Here is a 22,640-nt window from a genome sequence, read left to right on the forward strand (position 1 = left end):
CAGCTACCTTCTCTCTTTTTAAATTCCCATTTATTAGCTTTTTGGGCTTTTCAGGAATGAGAATTTAGTTTTTACAGTGGCTCCCACATGAACCTTATGCCTCCTTTCTGTTTGTTCCGTCACCTCCTTTTCTTCTGTCTTGCTCTGTTTGTTGTGACAAGTAAGGTTTTCTTATTGCCAGTAATTTTTAATTTATGTTGCCAATAGAATATATTATAATGTGCCATTATTCAGTCATTTTGAATTGATTATAACTGATCTTTTTTGTACCAAAAGAGAGTTTTGCTTGTTGGGAGGCTGGAAAATCCACTGAAACTGTTTTTAGACCTTAGACACTAATTATTCCCCTGTGAACCACAAACTAGTACTAAAGTAATAACAGTAATCACAGAATAAATTCACGAATTCTGGTGTCTAAACGGATGAGAATGTCACTGTACAGCAAGTATAAGACTGTATTTATGTACAACACAAAACAGACTGATGCAGTATCTGACATGTAATGAAAGGTGTGTACATCTGTATCTCCCTTCTTAACCCTGGCTTCACTTCCTTTCTTGAAAGTCTGACCTCCTATGTTCTCTCTCTCCTTGCAGCACGAGGACTCTTCCAGTTCAGGCAGCGCAGGTCGTCTGGAGCTGGGTTACCTGGAAGACGAGCGGGTTCGCGTTCTCTCTCGAATCGATGAGCTGAAAAGCCGGCTGACGGAGCTAGAGCAACAACTCCAGGAGTCCAAGCAAGAGGTAGAGTACAGAAAGTGGATGCTAACGGAATATTATTTCACTTGAGTCTACACCTTCACCCAGCCTAGACTCAAGAAAAACATCTACATTTATAAGAACTAAGACTTCTGTCAGGGCTCGAGAGTGCGACCAATTTGGTCGCTAAGGTGACCAAAATTTGTAAGGGTGCGACTAAGATTTTTCCTAGGTCGCACCGGTGCACCTAACGTCCTCGCATCCGCTGCCTCTCCACTAACGAAGCAATGTCGTTTATATCGATGTGGTTTAATGTTGCGTTACATGACCCGTTCCTTCTGGAAAGCCGTGCCTGTGTTTGGATCTCTCCTCCCCCTTTAATTGTTATTAACACAGCTGTATATTGTTAGATATGAGAGAGAAACCTGTATTGGTACCAGTGTTTCCGCTGGTAACTCTCTGTTACTGCGGCCGCCAGGTGAAAAACGCATTAGAAGTTATTAAATGCAACTAACTTCAGTTCGTTGATATAGCGTGTAAGATGGAGCCTGCTGGATCATAGCAGTGACGATACAGACATTTCATAGCCTACACAAGACGGGTGTAACGCCGCTAATGAGTCAGCCGTCACTCTCTGAGTAGCATATGCTTCAGTCCATCGCACTCCCTCGGTCTTTCGGTCGTTCTTTTTTTTTTCTAAAGATTTCGGCCTTATCGGCCGTATTTTGATTGGAAAGCTGAAGACATGAAAGGGGAGAGAAAAAATACAGAGCTATATATCGTGTATCGCCATTCAGCGTTACGGCGATGCAAGGAAAAATTTGGGTGCACCTAAATTTTGTGCTGGTGCACCTAAATAAAAAAAGTTAGGCGCACCAGTGCAACCAAGGCAAAAAGTTAGTGTGGAGCCCTGTTCTGTATAGAAACAACAAGAGTTTCCACTGTAGCAGAACAAGCTGAATACAGTTCATGGTCACAGCATCATTACTAAGTGGTTCCGTTACTTTGTGGGGGCCTGAAGGCTGATATTAGCCTCGTAGCTCACTGCTATGACACTGAGTGACTTTGGTCCACTCTTCCAGGCGGAGATGGAGCGTGCCTTGCTGCAGGGCGAGAGGCAGGCGGAGCTCGACCAGATAGAAGCTGAAACGGACATCATCACCCAGCTGCAGCGCAAGCTGGACGAGCTGGAAAGCACCATCCAGAGGGAGAAAGACAAGGTACAGAGAGCAGTGGGTATATATAGTACAGCTCAGGTTTTAAATGCTTTATTTGAATCCACCAATTATATTCAAGTATACAGGATTCAAATATCTGCTGAGGTTGTGTACATTCTTAGAGAAAAGAGAAAACACACACATACACACACTGCCTGTGCTTTTATAGTCTCCTAAACAGTCTTCTCTGGTCTCTTACATTCCCTACTGGTACGTCACTGTCGGTGTCTTTACATGAGTCGGCATTCCTGTCTGTGCAATATAGTCAATTCTTCAAGGCAAGAATGGTTGGTACAGACAATTACAGCCATATAAATAAAGAATTGGATTTACCTCCTTGGGTTTTCTCTTTTGCATGTTTTCACTTTAGTGGTTTGCTTTCAGGTCAACTCTCATCTGCGTTCTTCTCAGCTGGACTCCGCTAACTAACCGACACCCGTTAACCCCTAATCCTTTCTCTGCTCCTTCAGCACTCATGGTTACTGTATCTCTGACCCCCCTGTGCTCACCTGTTTCTTCACTGTTTGCATGACAGACCCTGTGGGCCAGGAAACCTGTCCTTCTATGGCTGTTTGGGCTCTGTAGTCTTTGGTTCTGTAGTGCACGAAAAGACTTTGAATATTTTGTTTTGGTAGTGGACAGGGGAAACAACTAGCATGTTCGCTGTAAGGGTTGGGGGGGTTTCTTTTGATGTGCACCCACCACATTTTAACTGTAGCAAGACATAAAGGAAGTGAAGAGAAAAGCACATTTACCAGCGTTTGGTTGTTAAATTGTCAGTATTGTCTGTATTTCCCAACTTCCCTGTGAGGGTCCCACGGAGTTCCAAACAATATGTAAAGGTATCATTCATAATTGTTTTATTGGAGGATAAGTAATTGAGTCAGTGAACCAGGAACGACTGCTTTGATCTGATGTCTCTGTGCTACCTCCCCTCCTACACTATAAACTATATGTACAATTGGAAATGTATGCCTAATTATGTCCAGGAACACATATTACATTATGTGGAAATTCTTCTCATGAAATTGGATCAACATTTGGCATGGAAATGTTGGGGAACCCCAGGTGTTAATAGAAAATTAGAGGATCCATTCACCCTGAACCTGTGGTTCTACTACTGACAATATGACTGTTGCCATTATGATTTAAAAAAGAATCAGTGGTGTCTCAAAGCTTCACCTCGACTCCGAAGACACAAGACAGAACCCTGCCTTTTACTTTAGAGCAAAACTCCTGTCAGTGTACTGGTAGTTCTAAAAGACCTGTCAACCTTTTCAGTCTTACACATCAAAGTGAAGATGGTATCCCTGAGCCTAAAACTAGAGCAGCACCAAAGAGACATGATGTTTCTGTACTTTAAATGGAGAGCAACTGAGACAGTGTCACTGCTGTCAGACGTGGCTCAGGGTTATTACAAGTGAGTTTATAAATCCTCTGGGGCCAATGAATGTCAAGTAAAATTATGGGCCAATTTCCTCACAGTTTATCGAAGTTATATTTGTTGGAAGATATATAGGTTCTTTCAGGATATTTGCAGCCAGTAGTTATCAGTGACACAGAAGGGAGGAAAGGAAGGCACTCAAATGCAAGTATCTATTACTTTAAAATAAATGAATTGAATAGTATAAGGAAAATCTGATAGTTTGAACGATCTATTCTAGTTATTTTAAGACCATGTGCCATCTGTGAATCCCAGACTGTCAGTTGTAACATCCCAACATTTCAGCACCTGTCTCCTGTGCCCTGTCAAGCCCTTAAAATCTGTCACGACATGTCCGTTGCTAACACCTTGCAGCTTTTTATTTGCATGGCGTGGATTTTGAGCAGTGTGTTTTTCTCTCTCTTTCTCTCCCCTCGTCCATCCATTCTATGTGTGGGTGTGTTGTGTCTTTCTAGGAGAGGGCTAATGTTGAGGCCGAGCGCCGGGCCCTGCAGAGCCTCCAGGAGGGCTACGCTGAGTTGGAGAACCAGCTTCATAACTGTCCCGAGTCCCTGCGGGAACAGTTGCAGGAACAGCTCAAAAGGGTGGGTCGTTAGTCCAACAGAAGCACCCCCACCTACAGACCTTCAGTCTGCCCCTTTGAAACCTGAAAACCTGTATACCAATATATCACCACACACAAACCCACAGCCACCATTCCCCCCAACCTTTTAGTGAGTAGCATCAACCATGTTCCTTCCAGCCTCCAGGCACTGCGTTAAGTTAACTTGTTTTAAACTGCAGGTGATGTGCAATGGCCAGGCTCACAGAAGCAATATTTGGACCCATTATAAATTTATAGTTTGTAAATTTATGTTATAGAGAAAAAGCCAACTAGACAGCTGGCAAGAGGGCTATATCAAGTAAAAGCTAGCTGAGCTAGCCTTAGCTAAAGCATACAAATTAATTTTACTTACTTATTTTCTTAAAAAAAGATGAGAGCTAAAACGGAGCGGAGGGTCAATACAGGTATATTCAGACAGACCGTATGAGAAAAATAATAATAAATAAAACATGTAACCATGTTCTGGGGTCAAATAATGAACCTGAACGGGTATAACATGAAGGCATTACAACCTTTATATCTGCCATACAGTTTTCCAGCCAGCCAGCCTAAAAACTTTGAACCCTTTTTTTTCCTCACTCTCACTGTTTCTGCACTTTCTGCTAGGGCAGTATATGTGCCAGGCCTCAGCATATGCCACCGCACATAGTGCTACAGGCACCTTTAACCCTTTAGCTGGGGCCCACTACATATGGTTTTACAGACACACACATACACACAAACTCAGTGTATTTATGAGAAGCTACCTCGGTGCCCCTCACAGACGTGCTGTTGCTCCAAGCTGCAAGAATTTTCCCTCCTCCACACCACACCTACATGCTACTGAAAACCTCAGGTCAACATAGGAGCACACACACAGCTCCTGGTCACTTCAGCTGCTAGTGATGCATTTTGGTAAAATGTGCGTCCCGTGGTATGGTCGTGCTGCACTGCATGTGTGAATCTGATCTGCATCTCTTCTGTGATTTCTCATGGCTCGCTTAATTTGTATAACTGCTCACTAATCAATTAACATAGGCCCTGACTAGATCCATTCTCTGTCTTCCCTCGCTCTCATTCTGTGACTTCTCTTATCTAAATGAATGTTGTCGAAAATAAAAAAAAAAGATGAATAATTTTTTACGATAACCAACTAGAATAGTTATCGTAAGCTATCTATTATTATCTATTATTTGTTGTCGGTGATGCTCTGTGTGCAAAATCAGACACTGTGATTCATTAAAGCTGTATGTAGAGCTAGAGTCTTTATTTAACTTAATTAGTTTGGCTCACATTCAGTGAGAGAGCAAACTTTGAAAATGACATTGCATACAAATTTTTATGATGAACAGATATGGTTTTTGCCAGTACACTTCAGTCTTAGGTGGAAAGTAGAAAAATGTCTCAACATAGAACAAACGACTCTTTGTAATGCTTACAGAACATTTTTGACATTTTGAGTTCTTTGTTCTTGTTTTGACCACTTGCAAAATTTAGTCATTTTCATCTCAGACTGCATGTCAGTGAATTGACATTACGGGCTGTCGGGTCCTTCACAAGTGCTACAAAGATTCTTAAGAGCATGTAGACTCAAACATTCGTCTCCCTGCTGCTGACAGAAGTGATGTAAAACGCAAGCTTGTCAGCAACAACAGGAAGGACGGGCTAAAACCTGAGATAAACTTCTGGAATACACAGTAGTACAGATATTTATATTGAAGCCAGCAATGTTTTATATCAGTATTTTATTTACTGTACATATATTTTGTAGTTTTTGTACAGTAATTCGTAGCCCATATTGTAGGTGTTTATTCTTTAGCAGTTTAAGTAGAAGAGTATAGTGAAAGTGATGGAGGGAAACATCAAATGACATTAGGTCAAAGATATCTGACCACAAATAAAAACAGTGTGACTTTTCTTTTTTATGTAAATGACCGTCCCTTGCCTCCTGTGTATTACAGTACATCTAATTACCACACGCACCAGTCACTGTGCTGCAGTAGAAGCATGTTCTTTATGACCATCTGCTTGACTGAGCACGGTGTGCTTGTACTTGTACCCAAAAAGAGCTTCAGCCATGCTGTGAAAACCATTTTTCAAATATAAAAGTCAAGGTGTTTTCGCTTTACTGCCAGCAGCTACGCTAGTCTGAGAATAGTGGATGGCTTTCATATGAGCATTGTGTACAGTGGGTTTATCTGTTGATGATGTAACCGCTGATGTTGTATGTGGGCCTTCATCAGGACGGAGAGGCGCTGGAAACAGGAACCAAAAAGTTTGAGGACTTGGAGTTTCAGCAGCTGGAGAGAGAAAGCAGCCTGGAGGAGGAAAGAGAAACCATCAGCCAGCAGCTGCTCCAGGAGAGAGCCGAGTACCACAGCAGTGTGGCCAGGAGGAAGGTGAGGAAACTTCTTTAATACCAGAATATCCTTATGATGGTTTGTACAGCATGGGTTTTTGAAGCAGCCAATGCCAAATAGTTCTGCAGACCTTCAGCATCTACAGCGTTTAGTTTGACCATGCTCATACCAAAAGCCTTTAGAAGTTAAAAGTAGTTTTCACACCAGGCAGAGAGATAGCAGCCAAACAAGCCTCAACCATCTGGAGACAGTTTGCTTATTTATTATTTTACTCACTACAGAGGTGTCGTCAGGTCATGGATTCAGTATTTCTTTTTAACCGTACTGTTATTTAAACTCCAAAAATACCACCATAGACATTTGGCGTTACAACATGGAGGTTTGAAGGTCTGTGGAGTTTCTTTTAGTGATGCATTCATTTTGCACCGCTGCATCCTTCCACTCTGGTACTCAGAAAGTTATACAATGCGTTTTGTGCTATTGTCACAGCACAGCTTGTATACAGGTTTTCATTATTTCTGCCTTCTTTAGGAGAAGGTGTCTTCTCTGGAGAACCAGGCCCACCAGCTTGGACTGCAGGCATCTCAGGAGTGCGAGCGACTGGCCAAAGACCGGACCCTCACACTACAAATGCTCCAAAAGGTACTACTGTGAAGGAAAAATAGTGATGATTGCAGAGATCTAAAAAATGAGCAGTTTAAAGAGTTGCTCCTTAAACAAACTAACATATTGCCTTCATGTTCCAGGAGAAGGAGAGGCTGTCAGCCCTGGAGAAGAGATACCACAGCCTGACGGGTGGAAAGATCTTCCCCAAGTCCTGTTCTGCTATGAGAGAAGTGAGAGAAGTACACACATATACAGTCAGTGCTCCTGACCTAAAACAAAAGGGAGCTTTGGTGACCTGTAGCTGATTCCTCACCACATTTACCGCTTTCACTCAGTCATTTTGCAAACTTCTTGGTAATCATTTGAATCCAACAGTTCAACACACCTGGTGTAATCAGACTAACGCAAAGATGTTTGATGGTTATGCGTGTTTATAATGTGGAGTTGTTAATAATTAATGTGTAGAGCAAACTAATCTTTTAATGGTCAGTACATTAGTGGATTTGATGTTTCACTGGTGTTTTATCAGAGGGAGGGCAATTGACAGAACACCTGTTTCACACATTCCCTTTTATTTTATTTGTGGAAACCAGAACTAGTATCTGTGTCCCATACATTTTCTGTAAGCATTAAAAGCACTTATTCCTGAATTGTTAAAACAGGACGCGCTCCGTATCAGCGAGGCTGACCTGTTGTTGGAGGATGTCCACTCCTCCCAGCATTCCCTCTGTCGAGCCTCTCCTTCCTACTTACATCCCTCCCCTCTCTGTCAGTTGTACCCCAGCAGCCCTACGGAGGTAACCAGACTAATGATCCCTGCATGAAGCCCTCTGCGTCCCGCTTTGTTGTTTGTGCAACTCACCCCAAAGGTTACCCATTGTACTGTTAGTGTCCTGGTCACACTTCAACTGTAATTGCACCTGTGACCTACTGTGCCTGCCCGGGTTGCATAGTTATGTTAAAAAGAGGAGCCGGCACAGTAGCTTTCAGTTCAAGTTGGGATTTTTATCTGTTCCGAGCCCAGGGATGTAGTGGAAGACACCTAAAATCAGGAGAGGATATAATGATACAATGCGGTCACAATTTCAGCATCTTTTTATTAACCACTACATCACTGGTTGTTGTAACAGCCTGTGTGTGACATCCTGTGTGTCAGCCAGATGTGATGCTAAAGATGCGCTTTCTGTTGCTTGGTGTGTTCCTGTTTGTCTATCTGTTGTCGTCGCGCATCGTTTAGCTGTAATACCAGCACTCGGGTTTAATATGGTGTCTGTGCTTGTATGTGCGTGTTAATATACTGTACATAAGAAGTACGGTACAGTGTTGTCCTCATGGCTTCTCATCCTGTCTGACCACTGTTGGCTCGTGCTCAGGAGTACATGAAGCTGTCAGATGTCTATAAGATGTACGGCAGCAGTGGCCTCCATGAAAACAGCAAGCCCGCCTCTCACGGCCGCTCGTTTGCCATAGATGCTGCGTTAGCTGGCCCCTGCGAGGTACCATTACTTCCTGTCTGTCTCTTTCCTCTGTAGTTTCTGTCATGACTCTCCTTCCTCTGTCTCTTCTCCATCATTCCATTTCCATGTTATGTTGCTCCCTCTGCTGGTTTGCTGTTAATCAAAGTGACTGTCCTGTTGTCTTTGCTCTCCGTTACATGAGCTTTAGGTATAAGCAACTTGTACTCACCCCTATTTAGCTGCAAGGCAGTATTACAGGAGACACTTAGCATCAGCAGTACAGAGGGTTTATTTAGGGTTGGACTAATAAATACAGGTTAGCTTTGAGGCATACAAAAGCTGGTATCTTGTGGTATTCACTTCATTTTTGGCGTTGTATGGCACACATTTGATAATAATCTTTTAGCATATTGTAATTCAAGGGGTCTGAGAGAAAACTAGACTTCTGCATCTCCTCTTCAGGCTAGACTTTGGTCAATCATAGGTCATTTCAGAGAGAGAGAGAGCATTCCTATTGGCTGTTCTGCGCATGCATTGCCCATGCAACAAAGAGGGGAGAGGGAGAGCTGCAGGAAGAGGTCTCACTCTACTTAAAATTCTGGCGTTATTTTCCATTCTACCTGCTGCAGCTCTAATAACTGTATAATTGCATTGCTCTGTTAATTAGAACCCAGGATAATGATACATCTATGAAAAGAAATGTATGCTTGTCTAGAGAATAAACATGTTAGTGGTGAATGATATGATAAGAGGCCAGTGTTGGTGTCGTACAGTGGGGGAAATAAGTATTTGAACCCTTGCTGATTTTGCAGGTTTGCCCACTTACAAAGAATGCAAAAATCTACAATTGTAATCATATGTACATTCTAACAGTGAAAGACAGAATCCCAAAGAAAATTCCAGAAAATCACATCATATGAATTTATTAAAATTGATAACCATCTGATGAGGAAAAACAAGTATTTGACCCCCTGGACAAACAGCAAGTATTCTGGCTCCTACAAGCCAGTTAGTCTTTCTTTAAGACACAGCCCCAATCCGAACCAATTATCTACATCAAATACACCTGCCTCACCTCGTTACCTGTATAAAAGACACCTGTCAACACCCAAACAACCAGCATCCAACATCACCACCATGGGCAAGACCAAAGAGCTTTCTACGGACATCAGGGACAAGATTGTTGATCTGCACAAGGCTGGGATGGGCTACAAGAGAATCGGAAAGCAACTTGGAGAGAAAAGATCAACTGTCGGTGCAGTTATCAGGAAATGGAAGAAGCACCACACCACCGCCAACCTCCCTCGGTCTGGGCCTCCACATAAGATCTTGCCTCGTGGGGTGTCCCTGATCATGCGAACGGTGAGGAATCATCCCAAAACCACAAGGGGGGAACTGATGAATCAACTGAAGGCAGCTGGGACCACAGTTACAAAAAGAAACGGTTGGTAACACACTACGCCGTCATGGATTGAAATCCTGCAGCGCACGCAAGGTCCCCCTGCTCAAGAAGAAACATGTACAGGCCCGCATGAAGTTCGCCATTCACCACCTGGACGACTCAGAAGAGGCCTGGAAGAAGGTGATGTGGTCAGATGAGACCAAAATAGAACTTTTTGGCCTCAACTCAACTCGTTGTGTTTGGAGGGCAAAGAACACAGAGTACAACCCAAAGAACACCATCCCCACCGTCAAGCATGGTGGTGGCAACATCATGCTTTGGGGTGCTTTTCAGCCAAGGGGACGGGACAACTCCATGGTATTGAGGGGAGGATGGACGGGGCCATGTATCGTGGAATTCTGGACCGACATCTCCTTCCCTCAGTGAGAGAGCTGAAGATGGGTCGAGGATGGGTGTTTCAGCACGACAACGACCCTAAGCACACCGCCAAAGCAACAAAAGAGTGGCTGAAGAAGAAGCACATCAAGGTTCTGGAGTGGCCTAGCCAGTCTCCAGACCTGAACCGATTGAAAATCTTTGGAGGGAGCTTAAAATTCGAGTTGCCAGGCGACAACCTCGGAACCTGAATGATTTGGAGGCTGTCTGCAGGGAGGAGTGGGCCAACATCCCTGCCGAAATGTGCACAAACCTTGTCACCAACTATAAAAACCGTTTGACATCTGTGCTGGCCAATAATGGCTTTTCTACAAAATATTAACATGCTGTTTGTCCAGGGGGTCAAATACTTGTTTTTCCTCATCAGATGGTTATCAATTTTAATAAATTCATATGATGTGATTTTCTGGAATTTTCTTTGGGATTCTGTCTTTCACTGTTAGAATGTACATATGATTACAATTGTAGATTTCTGCATTCTTTGTAAGTGGGAAAACCTGCAAAATCAGCAAGGGGTCAAATACTTATTTCCCCCACTGTATATCAGTCTAAACCTAATGTTGATTGTGTGAAACATGTTGCCATATGCTGTGTGTTGTTATGACCCTCCTCCCCTAACACAGAAGGTCTTGATATGTTTCCCTTCTGCTGCCTGTCTTGCTGACGTGTATGTCTTCACTGTCTCTTTCTCCTGTCTGCGTGTGTGTTTCCTTTGGGAAGGAGTATGTGACAGTGGGCCAGCTAAATCAGATGTATGGGATGCCAAAGGTGGAGTCGTCCCCTACTTCCCCGCTTCGCCAGCCCCTGCAGTCTGGAGCAGTAGACCCCGCCTTCTCCTGCCTCCCCTATCCTCACGGCTCCTCCCTCTCTCTTTCTGTGGAGGTGTGTGCTTCCTTCCTCCCTTCCCTCCTTCCCTCCTTCCTTCCTTCCTTCTTGGCTGCATTTGTTTATCGGCTGTCACCAGTTCAACCAAAAAGTGTTTGCTTTTGTCCCTTGTTTTATTTGAATTTATTTTTGAATTTATTTAAGAGTCATTTGTGAAACAGAAAAAAATCTAAAACATGTTTTCATTTCTCCTGCCCTGTTAATTATCTCAACCTATATTTGTTTCCCAAATTCGAACTACATATTATTTCTATACAGTATGTACATATTCATTGTCATGCTGTTCTCAGCATCCTCATGTAGCTCCTCCACTTTATTTGTGCATTGGGGGGCGAATTATGAACAGTGACAGCACACAAAAGATTGGAGTGAGTATACTACACTTTTGCAGAGTGAACACCAGCCTAGAATTAGTATATCTTATTGATCTGGGACACCTTTAAAGTCACCATACTTGGTGCCCTGGAAATATAGATACATAATTGTATCGCCTCTGAAATTTGTGCTTGCATTATGTTATTTGTCACAACAGAAATATTTTTTGAATACATGCAACTATCTCTTTCATTGGAAAAAAGGAAATGTGTTACTTTTACTTACAGATACGCACAGTTACAGTTGGCCTATATCACTTTAAGTGTTACAGGATAATACAAGACTTATTTCCTGTCACTATAGAAGCCCAAAAAGACTCTAAACCCTGTGATCTTACTGTATTTCTCAGTCAGGAGCTCTTGCCGTCTGTTGTACTGCAGATTTGCCTCAAGTCACAGACTCCCATTGTTTCCAAAGATTCACCAGACGTGGCTCACAGTCATACTGCTGATTTTACTTGTATAACCCATCACATTTGATATGATGAATACATAATTTTTCCCACCCATTGCCTCAGTATCATAAAATTAGATTGTGTCAGAACTGAACTTGAATAAACTCACTTTTGTCAGTTGTGCAGTAATGAAAAAATCTATTTAATGTGACTATTAGCTGCATGATAGTAATGTTAGCAAGCAGCATGTCTCAATCAGCTGTTTAAAATGGCTTTTTCAGAAAAGTGGGTGCTTGTGACTGTGGTAAAAACAACTTAGCATTAATGGCAAGAAGAAAAGAAAACTAAATCTAGCATTGTTCTTTTAGATATTGTAAACAATATGGATACTGTATGCATTAGGCTCCAAGGACAGCTGAAGTGAAGTAAAACAAAAAATTAGATAAGAACTTAACTGTTCTTGTGAGAAACTGGGTCATTGCAGCAGCAACATAGAATTAGAATAGAGACATGTAAAATAGGGATATAGCAGCTGGAGGGTATGAAGCATAATGCTGCTGACAACAATAATATGTTGAAGATATTTAAAGTATTAAAAAAAAAAACCTTAATTACAGCTTTTGAGGGTGTGTAAAACAAATGTTTCTACCCTCTTCCTACTGAATGCTTTCTAATCTCTATTTTCTTCTCTTCTTTGTTTCCTTTCTCCTCTCTCCTCTTCTGTCTCTCTTTGCTGCTCCTCTGTGTGCTCCCCAGTACCAGTCTGAGGGAAGTAGGCCTCACCTCCCCAAGCTAGATTTAGAGCAGTGGTACCAGGAGCTGATGACTGGCTCTGGCCAGCTCTGTCCTTCTCTGCCAGCCAAATCACTGTCAGGCCGCAGGCCTGTGCTGCAGGTAGAGGGCCTTTCTTCTTCTTTTTCTTCTGCTGTTTGTGTGTGCTGCTATTCATCTGCCAACCTTCAACTTACTTCAACCTTATGTCTTTACACGTCATGTCTTCCCTCTTGAAGCCTCTTAAAAAACTACTAGATAATACAGTTCACCTCGCTTTGAGATGAAGAACTGACTAAAAAACTCACATTAGGTTTAGAGAGGGTGTCTTCATTTCATAGATAGTCCAATAGTACATGAATGTAGCATTAATGTACTGTTAGTGGGCCTGATCGAAGAGCAATTTAATGACAGGGACTAGGCAGTTGTTCCAGTGTGTGTGTGTGTGTGTGTGTGTGTGTGTGTTACACTGAGTTTTTATCAGTTGAAACCCCCTTGCAGACTGCCCGTGTCTCCTTCCATGTAGTGCGGTTGTTCCGTGTGTGTGTGACTGCAGCCTAACTCCTTAACCTCTTAAGTCCTTTATTCTGAAAATGTATACTGCCAATTAAACCTTGATTTATTAATTCCAGCATTTTATTTTAACAACGTCAGTGTTGATAAGCACTCACAGCATAATGCTTATCATGCTTTTAACCTCTGTTTTCTAGCAGGTGCTTCGTGTCATCAATGGTGGATTTCAGCTGTGCTTCGGTGTAAAACACCCCACCTGCCGTCACATGTACTATCAGCCCTCGTCATGCTCTTTGTATTCTTCCTCCCTCAGGTGTTCCGCTCTAAGCTGGACAGTGATCCAGGCCTCTCTCTTCATCAACCTAAATCAGGCTCTGCATCCCCTCTGCAGCACGGCGCAGCAACACTGGGACGCAACTCAAGCTCAAAGGTAGACAGGTTGTTTATTGATGTGGCCATCAACGTTTAATCTTAGTCTTAAATCTCCATCCACTTTGAGAATGTCCACACAATTCCGCCTAAAACACGGATAATGATTTAAACCCCCACAATTCTTATGTATTTATTTATTTTTGACATTTAATCCTAATATTTTGTCTGCTCCCTCTGACCCAGCAGAGCCCCCTGCTGGCGGCCAACAGCACTGGCAGTCTGCCCCGGAACCTTGCTGCAACCCTGCAGGACATTGAGACCAAGAGACAGCTGGCTCTGCAGCAGAAAGGTAACTGACGTGGTCTGCCCCTGAGCTTCACTTTACAAAAACCAACACCGTTCTAAATGGAGGTGTGTGTGTGTGTGTGTGTGTGTGTGTGTGTGTGTGTGTGTGTGTGTGTGTGTGTGTGTGTGTGTGTGTGTGTGTGTGTGTGTGTGTGTGTGTGTGAGACATCCGAGAGAGTTGTGTGTTCCTTATGCTTTAGTGTTGTTTGACTCAATGGATCAGAGCGAAGCAGTGTGGTGTTTTAGCTCCGCTGGCTGCCGCACACGTGTGCTGGGTTGGAAACCTGAGTTAGTCACATTTATCAGCGTCTGCAGTTCCGTTTTTTTTTTTTTTTTTTTTTTTTCTTCCTGTCTGTCTGTTTCTGTCTGTGGACTTGTCTCTTCTTGCACTGCTGCACCACAGAGTCCCAGACCTCCAGACAGATCACCATAGAGGGAAGCTCAGCAGGTAGATGGATCGCTGCGTCCAGGAGTTGATGATTTCTATTGCTTTCTTTATTTTTGTTCAGCGGGATTGATCCTGAAATGAACTGATTGTCTCTCCTGCAGAGAATGATTTCTAGATCAAACATCACCCTGCCTGTTCTATTGCTTGGATCATTTAGAAATGGGTAAACTCCAAATGACCAATGTGTTAATTCTACATTCAGATAAGTTTAAGCGACCATGTGGATAATTAACCATCCAGAGAAGCAGAGCATTAGATGCCAGGGGGCATAGCAGGCAGCCAATCAGGAACCTGCTTGAAGACCAAAGTCTGAATGTACCTAAAAAATTCAAGTCTTAAGCCAGTCTGGCAGGTTACTTTTATTGATTAATCCATCAAAGGTAATGTTTACCAGAACTTGACACTTGGCAGCTGTTTATTTCAGACCCTGTCTTCACCAAACGCTCCTCTCTTCATCCTTCTCTCTCAGTCTCTTCCTTCTGTGGTGTGTCATTAACTCTTCTCCCACGAACATTTCTTTTCATCTTTTCTTTTGTCTGTAACATCGAAGAGTCTTTCTTCCTCCATCAATCTTCTATGAATTCCCCCTGTAGGATAATAAATCTTGCATGTTCAGCATTCAGTGAGCTCCTCCTTTTGAGAGTTATCGACCGACCTGGGCACTTCTTTCCAGACGAATGTGCCCATTATCAGGTGCACAGCAGCATGGATTTGAGATGTGAGGAGTTTGATAGATACTGACGTTTGTGATGACAGGACTTTATTGGTTTTTATCAATTATCCTCAAGCTTGTGTTACTGAGAGAGCGCATACTTGTATGTATGGTGCATGGTTTATGGTCGGATCGTTTGTGTGCTGGTTGTGCATTTCGTGGTTCTTCAGTTTAGGATGCTTGGATGAGCTACAGCTAGCATGTTGGTTTAACAGTGGTGATCTCCCAGCTCTGTAGGAAACTAATAGACCTCTGCTGACAGACATGGAGTTGCTTGCAGGTTGAAGTTCCGTTGTCGTTCCATCTGCCACGTTGGTTCAAAATCAGAACGTCCACTCATCGACACTCACCCTCCTCCCTCCAGGTCAGCAGGTGATCGATGAGCAGCGTCGCCGTCTGGCCGAGCTCAAACAGAGAGCAGCGGTGGAGGCTCAGTGTCAGTGGGAGGCACTCCACGGCTCTCAGTCCCACCTCATGACTTCGACCTCCTCATCGCCCTGCTACTCCCCGATCATGGCCTACAGCCCTGCGCTGAGCCACAGCTCTGTAGGCCCCCCCCCTCTGGTTCACCACTCCATCCTGCACCACCAGCCCCCGTCAGCTGGCGAGCAGCCCTATGACACCTTGAGCCTGGAGAGCTCCGACAGCATGGACACCAGCGTGTCCACAGGGAACAACTCGGCTTGCTCACCAGATAACATGTCCAGGTACAACCAAGGAAAACACACACATGCACACACACACTACAGTCAAGGCCAGACTCTCTTTTCATTTGGATATGGACGTCATTGTATAATCATCATATTGTCTTTACCAAAATTAGGTCCATTATCCCCCGCTTGTTTAATTTCTTTACTAAGGGATTTAGTTTTTTACTCCTGGTCTTATCTTATGTGGCTAAAAGCAGAGTGTGGCTGTTGCTGCTGTTCTCTGGGATTTAAAGAAGGTTTAAAAGCTTTTTCAGAGGCTTTTACATGTCTGGAGTAAACAATGAAGGGAGATAAATTCACAAATACTGTATACAAAATTGCCCTGCAGACATTGTTTTTAACCCTACTTTGAAGTAACATTTTAAGTAAGTTGATACGTAATTATGTAGTTGTCGGATATAGGAGTTGTTTCTTAGGATACAAACATGTCCGCGTGTACTATCTCAATCACTTTGAAGGCAGATGAACATTATGTGGTAACACTGAGTTGTTGTGTTTGACTTCAGTGTCGGAGGAGTGGACTCGCTGAAGATTGAAGAGATGGAGAAAATGCTGAAGGAGGCGCAGCTGGAGAAAGCTAGACTTATTGAATCGCGGGTAAGGCACAACTTCAAAAGGGAGCGCTACAGTATGAGAACTTGGTTATTCAGAATCCATACCTGGTGATTGATGAGAGCTCTTTCAGTGTTTCTGTCAATAGCTTTAAAATGATCTTTTTCTTTTTTTTTTTTAAAAGGTGTCAGACAGCAACTCAAGGCTTTCATTCATTTTTATTGGCCTTCGTGTTTCAAATGTCTTCCTCTCTTTGTGTCCTGATGAAGAAGCTTAGACTGAAATACAAATGATCAAATCAATTCTCTGGTCTGAAGCTTTTTCTCCCACATTTCTCTTGTTACTTGTAGCTGTAGTTCTCATCAAAGAGTGTGAGCGGGAGATTAATCCAGTGGTCCTTTGGAAAAGTTCATTATAAGACTGTAGCTCCTTTTAACAAGTTGTATTATTAAGTCAGTTCAGTTGATTTAAACTATAAGGCCACTGTTTTGAATCTGATTGGCTTGGTTTGATGGGCCATGAGGAAATAACAGACTTGTAGACAGATTATGTCTTTTAAAAAACATTTAGGATTGTGTGAAGTTACTACAAAGCTCATGCACACCAGAAAGTTTTATTTATAAGGGTGTTGGATTAAAATCTCTGAGTGCCATTCAAATGCTCTTATTTCTAATTTTAATTAATGTGCTGTTAAACAGTTTTTTTAAGGTGGAAACATAAAGAGAGACTTAAAACACTGCTACGCTGGCAGAGGTTACAGTGCAACCTTATTATTATTATTATTATTTAGACAGTTAATTTAAATGTGAATACAAACTCCAAACCATGTCAGGATTGTATGAAAGACGACGTACTTTAAACACACTCAGTACTTTTATTTGTATGTTTCCCTTCCTGGATACTTTCTGCATTTTTTCAGCTCTCTGCAAGTCTCTATGAATGTAATGTGCATTATATTGATGTGTGTTGCTATCTACACCGTTGGTTGTTACCATACCAGCAGCTCTCAGCACAAACAAATGTACGTGAATATAGGTCCACAAAGCTGAGTTCTGGCTGAAAAAAGAGCCCTTACCTAGATCACAGAAACCTATTAAATGAAATCTCTCTCCTCCAGGAACGAGAGAGCCTGGCTCGGCGTCAGATGCTGGAGGAGGAAAGGAGAAGGAGGGAGGATGCGGAGAAAAGACTGCAGGATGAAACCTTCCACCGGCAGCAGCTAGTGGAGAGGGAGGTCAAGATGAGGTCCAAGAACTTCTCTCAGGTCAGTCTGCATGCTGGAAAGGTGGAAAATTGCTCTGCCTACCCGATGCTTAACAGTGAAGCTTCTGATTGTAATTTTTTGTGCCAGGGTTCACTATCATTACATTTGACCATTTTCATACCAAAGTAACCCTATTACCAGCTCTCCTTCAGAATTAAAACCTGTAGAAGAACATTTGCACCATCACAGGACAATAAATCTCTTCATGGACAAGAAAAAGATGCAACAAACTGAACATATTTGTATCAGAATATTCCATTATTTAAGACAAAATACTGTAATTCTCTCTCTAACTGGCCGTATTCCTCCTTGCTGAACTAGTTGTTTATCCTCCTGTGTTTTTCTCCGATTCTTTGCTCTGTCCAGGCCCGTCCTATGACTCGCTACCTTCCCATTCGGAAGGAGGAGTTTGACCTGCGCTGCCATGTCGAGTCGTCGGGCCACAGCGTGGAGACGTGCTACCACGTCATCCTCACAGAGAAGATGTGCAAGGGCTACTTGGTGAAGATGGGGGGCAAGATCAAGTCCTGGAAGAAGCGCTGGTTCGTCTTCGACCGCCTGAAAAGGACCTTCTCCTACTATGTTGGTAAGAAGACACAGGATTCTGGATCATTACTGCGATGGTTTTACTCTGAACGGAGTAGTTTGAACCGGGGACGTTGTAGCTCATGATCAGCGCCTTTACCCCTACGCCTTAACTATGAGGGAGCTCCTGGCCGGTGCTTATTTGTCTGTAAAGAGGTAGAACATTTGTGTCCATGTAGCTAAGCAAATATCTCAAGCTCACACAAGAAGGTCTGGAGACATGACACCGTATATAACACCTGTGTTTGGAATTGTTTATTTTTTTTTACACTTTCAGACTAATCCAAAACAAATCTACCTATGGGGTACAAATAAAGTAACCTAATCCTGTTGGGAAGGTTTTCTCTGAGATACTATTAGTCTAAGGAGAACATGTCCCCATTCTAGAAACCTTTTCTCTCAAAAAACCAAAACAAACTTATATACTCATATGAGTATATACGTTTTTTTTTGTTTTTTTTAAAGCACACTGAAAACCACAGCTGTCCCTCAGACACATACTCACAGCCTCTCCTGTCAGGCTGCTGAAGCAGTCCGAATGATCTCTCTTCTCTGTTTAAGCTCTTCAATGTGACATTTTATGACTCTGGTAATTGGACTGTTTCTACATTTTGACTGGTCAGGAATTGATTTCATGTGTGGCAGCAAAACACATTGCACCAGTCCTGCGAAACTGCTGTAGGTTAAACTTTAAGGGATGAATAACTACATCAGGCACACTATCAAGGGCGGACTGGCCATCTGGCATACCGGGCACTTTCCCGGTGGGCCGCCATGCATGTTGGGCCGACCGGCGGCCCATTGTATTAGTAGTTTTAAGGAGTAGGAGTTGGTATATATATATATTCATGGGAGTGTGAGGACGGGTGGTATTTGTGATCTTATGTGGTGGGCCGGTCAGGGCCAAAATGCCAGGGCCGATTTTTCACACTATTAACAGACTCAAAGAATCTCGCTAGCCTAGTAACATTAAAGCTACAGCCAACCCATAATGCAACACTCTCTGTAGGAGCCGATGTTACACTGGTGCTCTCTTCATTCAAAAAGAATATCTGATGATGTGAATACATAAATGTCTAGTCCTCAAATATAATACAACACCTTTTCAAGCGTGATTAAGGGAAAAAAATACTGTCTTATATTCGAGCCAACTCTGTAAATGTTGCATTTGATTGCCTGTGAATTTGAGAAGACTCACATCTGGAATTTGCTCCTCTACTTTGTGTTGGGTGGAGTGTGGAGATGGAGGTGTGTCGGCTGTATAAGTAATATAGGTGTGTGCACAAAATAAAAGCAACACCGTCAATGCCATGTTATATTGTTTACAGTTTTTGTATTTAATTCTCATTGCAAAAACAGTTTTCTGACATTTAAAATATGTAACATACATTAGAATTCAGGTAATTGGTCATGTTGTGCAATGTGCTTTGATGTATGTTTTGCCCTATTAAGACTCACACTCCATTAATCTGTCCTGCTATTGGACAATTTTAGGTTGGTTTCTTTAAGTGGAGTGAGTGTATATTTAAGCTTCAACGGAGCAGGATGTGAAGCAACAATTTTTCTGACTGCAGAGAGTAAACTGTATTTTTGGTTATAGGAAATTTAATTTCAGCACAGGGGCAGTTTTCTTTGATAATCCAGCCAAATTGTTACCTTTTTTTAATCTTATTTTGATCATATCTGTGGAATTAAACTGTTTTTCACTCTGTATGAGCCTCGTCCTCTTTGGATAGCCTTGCATGTTGATGTTGGACATGGTGGTCAACATGAGTCAGAACTCTTTACATCCTGCAAGAAGTGAAGGAAGGTTTTTAACATGCTGCCACTACATTAACGTTACAATACAATGCAATCCGACATTAGCTGGCATCCAACATCCAACACTGCAAACTACAGCCAAACAAAAATCTAACATGCTAACCCTCTAGAAATGTGTTGGACTGCATTCAAGTGATGGAGAAGGCACTCCGATTCTTTACTACAGTAATACTTGTTAAGTAAAGTCCTGCATTGAAAATGTCACTTAATTAAAAGTTCTTTAGTTATTATGAGCAGAAAAATGGCTCCTAAGAGTGTTTTTATTATTAGAAATTACAGTATATTATTGGATTGTTAATACTGACGTCTTCATGTGTAAATTGCATTTTACCGATGTACGATGGATATGTGACACTCGTTTGTGAGAAGATTTTGTCTTGAGAAACCCCTGGTTATTTTAAGCCAAACATTCTCGCAACTATATAGAAATATCAGTGGTGGCAGTTGTGAAATGGTAAAGTAGTTTAACATTTAACATATAAAGTGGTGAAAATTCCCCGCCGTGGATGAGTGACAGGCAGAACGTGCGTCCTCCAGACCTTGAGCAGCAGTACACGGAGCATGCAGCGTGCACGGTCGTGTAATTTGATCTTGCGCTGTGAGCTCTGGGACGCTTGTTCGCTGTCAGGCCTTTGAAGTCCTCAGAAGGTTCTGCTTAAAGCTGCTTAAAGCGTACCTTGTTGAAAGTGAGCCATGGTGAGGAGGTGTACTGAGATTACTTTGGCAGTAGTTAAGATGCGCCCAGCGCTGCACTCTCTGAGGAGGCTGATTGAGATGCATCGCTTGCCCTCGTCTCCGGACCTTGAACAATGAGAGGTGACGAGCATAAGTCATGAGCGCCGCTAATTCACGTTAATCAACCTCAACCACAACCGGAGTTTTTGGTCATTTAGATGCAGTCAAATGAGATGCAAATGCAGGGCTATTTGAATGCTAAAGAGGTCATTAGCAGATAATAGCTGCGTATTAAAAGGAAAGTGTTATTCCTCGAAATGAAGCGCTTCTGCGTTTCTACCTACTACTCTTAAGTTGGCTTGTGAGTGTTTGTGCCTGGAGGTAGAGAGGGGTGTTGAGTTCCCCATCGGTTCCTTACTGCAGTTCTGCAGTGGCTGATGAAACAAACTGCAATGATGTACCAGAGTAGCGTAAGAATGCAGTCAAGTCTGAAAATACAATGAGAGCCCCATTGGTTTTAAAAACAGAGGGAAAAGTGCTGTGGTTGTCTTTTTCCATCCATCATCACAAACCATAAATTGGTCATGATCAAAGTTTGGTTTCTTCTTCTTTTTTTTTTAATGGCCGTGTCCTCCTGTCGTTATTCTAGGTGACATGGAAGCGATGTGTCTGTCTGTGTCAATAGATTTGAGTCTTCCACCAAACCCACGTTCTTTTCCCTCCCACAGACAAACATGAGACCAAGCTGAAGGGTGTGATCTACTTCCAAGCAATAGAAGAGGTCTATTATGATCACCTCCGCAGTGCCACAAAGGTATGTTGTAATGGACTCTGACAGCAATGATTTTCTCTCATCTATTTCACACTTTGTTTATTTTTTTTTATCCTGCATTCTCTTTCATTTAAACCATGTTTCTGCACATTCTGTGGTTTGCTTCTCCCCCCTCTTTGTGCTTTTGCTTTGGCCGGCTGCTGTCACAGAAGGGATTTTTCAACTTGAATATGACCAGTGTATGTATCACGCTCTCTGTTCTCCCCTCTAACCTCACTGAACCCTGTGTGTCCAAACCATAGACTGTAAATAGTGGTAGAGACTATAAGTCCAATGGCTGATGATGCATGGTTAAGTCTTGTGTTTCATGACCTCAGACAGTGCACGGGTTTGATTCTTGTGTGCGTTTGTAATTTGAATTGCTAAGCCTGTGTGATCCCTCTGTCAGTCCCAGTGTAAATCGCTCAAGTGGTCACAAAACAAGAAGCCGTTTATTGCAGAGGAAATATCCCTTATTACAGTACATTTCATGTTTTTGTTATACAGTATATACAGTAGGCTGAGCGGAAAGTCCAGTTAAGGACAATACTTCCTGACTGATTAAAGTTATCAAATAATTTTTAGTCATTTTAGGGCTTGACAGAAATACGACCCCATTGGAGCTTTCTCTGCCTTTTTTACCCATTTGTCAAAGACACTTCTCTGCTGAGGAAGTTAAAATGGTCCGTAGAGCCGTAGGTGTAGTTTTTGGCCATACTTGTAGCGTAAGAAGTATTGGCGATACTTGTGTTCTTTATGATCCATGCTGCGTGCTGCTTGACTTAAGCCTTACACGTCTTGTCATTTGTACTTTTCATCTTCAACCCAAAGCTGAGCTGCTGCTGCCTCCTCGTCTTCAGTGTGCGTGTTTGTGTTTGATGGCCTGTCGCAATGCTCCGCACTCTGACTTACTGCGTGGCTCTGATCATGTCTGGAACTTTTATTTTACTTGTCACTTCCAATGTCACATTACAGAGGGTAAAACTTTAAAGTCTGATGCACTTAGAAGACAGAAAGATGATGGTTTAGAAGAAGAAAAGTGATGCAGATGAGTGGAACATGTGTGTAGGGGTGAAATCAATTTTACAATAGTCTGGTTGGTTGCTCTTCCAAAAACATAACAACAGTTTTGTGGGGAAAATGCTCTTTAAAGTTTAGTTTTTCATGTACTTTTTGTTATAGACTGTTGTCATTCTCTTATTTCC

At 42.5% G+C, this 22,640-nt stretch overlaps 1 protein-coding gene across 4 annotated transcripts in view; it reads left to right on the forward strand.

The window, feature by feature from the left end:
- phldb1b (pleckstrin homology-like domain, family B, member 1b) overlaps window positions 1-22,640 on the forward strand; it is an 89,865-nt gene that overhangs the window by 61,907 nt on the left and 5,318 nt on the right. Inside the window, exons 8-24 of one of the 4 annotated variants that reach the window (XM_028572976.1) lie at window positions 597-743; window positions 1,781-1,918; window positions 3,815-3,943; window positions 6,186-6,341; window positions 6,834-6,944; window positions 7,049-7,138; window positions 7,571-7,705; window positions 8,282-8,404; window positions 10,923-11,084; window positions 12,613-12,750; window positions 13,454-13,570; window positions 13,756-13,861; window positions 15,382-15,724; window positions 16,234-16,324; window positions 17,397-17,543; window positions 17,910-18,129; window positions 21,353-21,438. In XM_028572976.1, coding sequence (XP_028428777.1) covers window positions 597-743; window positions 1,781-1,918; window positions 3,815-3,943; window positions 6,186-6,341; window positions 6,834-6,944; window positions 7,049-7,138; window positions 7,571-7,705; window positions 8,282-8,404; window positions 10,923-11,084; window positions 12,613-12,750; window positions 13,454-13,570; window positions 13,756-13,861; window positions 15,382-15,724; window positions 16,234-16,324; window positions 17,397-17,543; window positions 17,910-18,129; window positions 21,353-21,438 — 2,439 coding nt within the window. The remainder of the gene's footprint in view (window positions 1-596; window positions 744-1,780; window positions 1,919-3,814; window positions 3,944-6,185; window positions 6,342-6,833; window positions 6,945-7,048; window positions 7,139-7,570; window positions 7,706-8,281; window positions 8,405-10,922; window positions 11,085-12,612; window positions 12,751-13,453; window positions 13,571-13,755; window positions 13,862-15,381; window positions 15,725-16,233; window positions 16,325-17,396; window positions 17,544-17,909; window positions 18,130-21,352; window positions 21,439-22,640) is intronic. The other 3 variants (XM_028572977.1, XM_028572978.1, XM_028572979.1) reach the window with 3 other exon arrangements.

The sequence above is a fragment of the Perca flavescens genome, chromosome 3 (assembly GCF_004354835.1).
Source record: "Perca flavescens isolate YP-PL-M2 chromosome 3, PFLA_1.0, whole genome shotgun sequence".
NCBI classification, from domain to species: domain Eukaryota; kingdom Metazoa; phylum Chordata; class Actinopteri; order Perciformes; family Percidae; genus Perca; species Perca flavescens.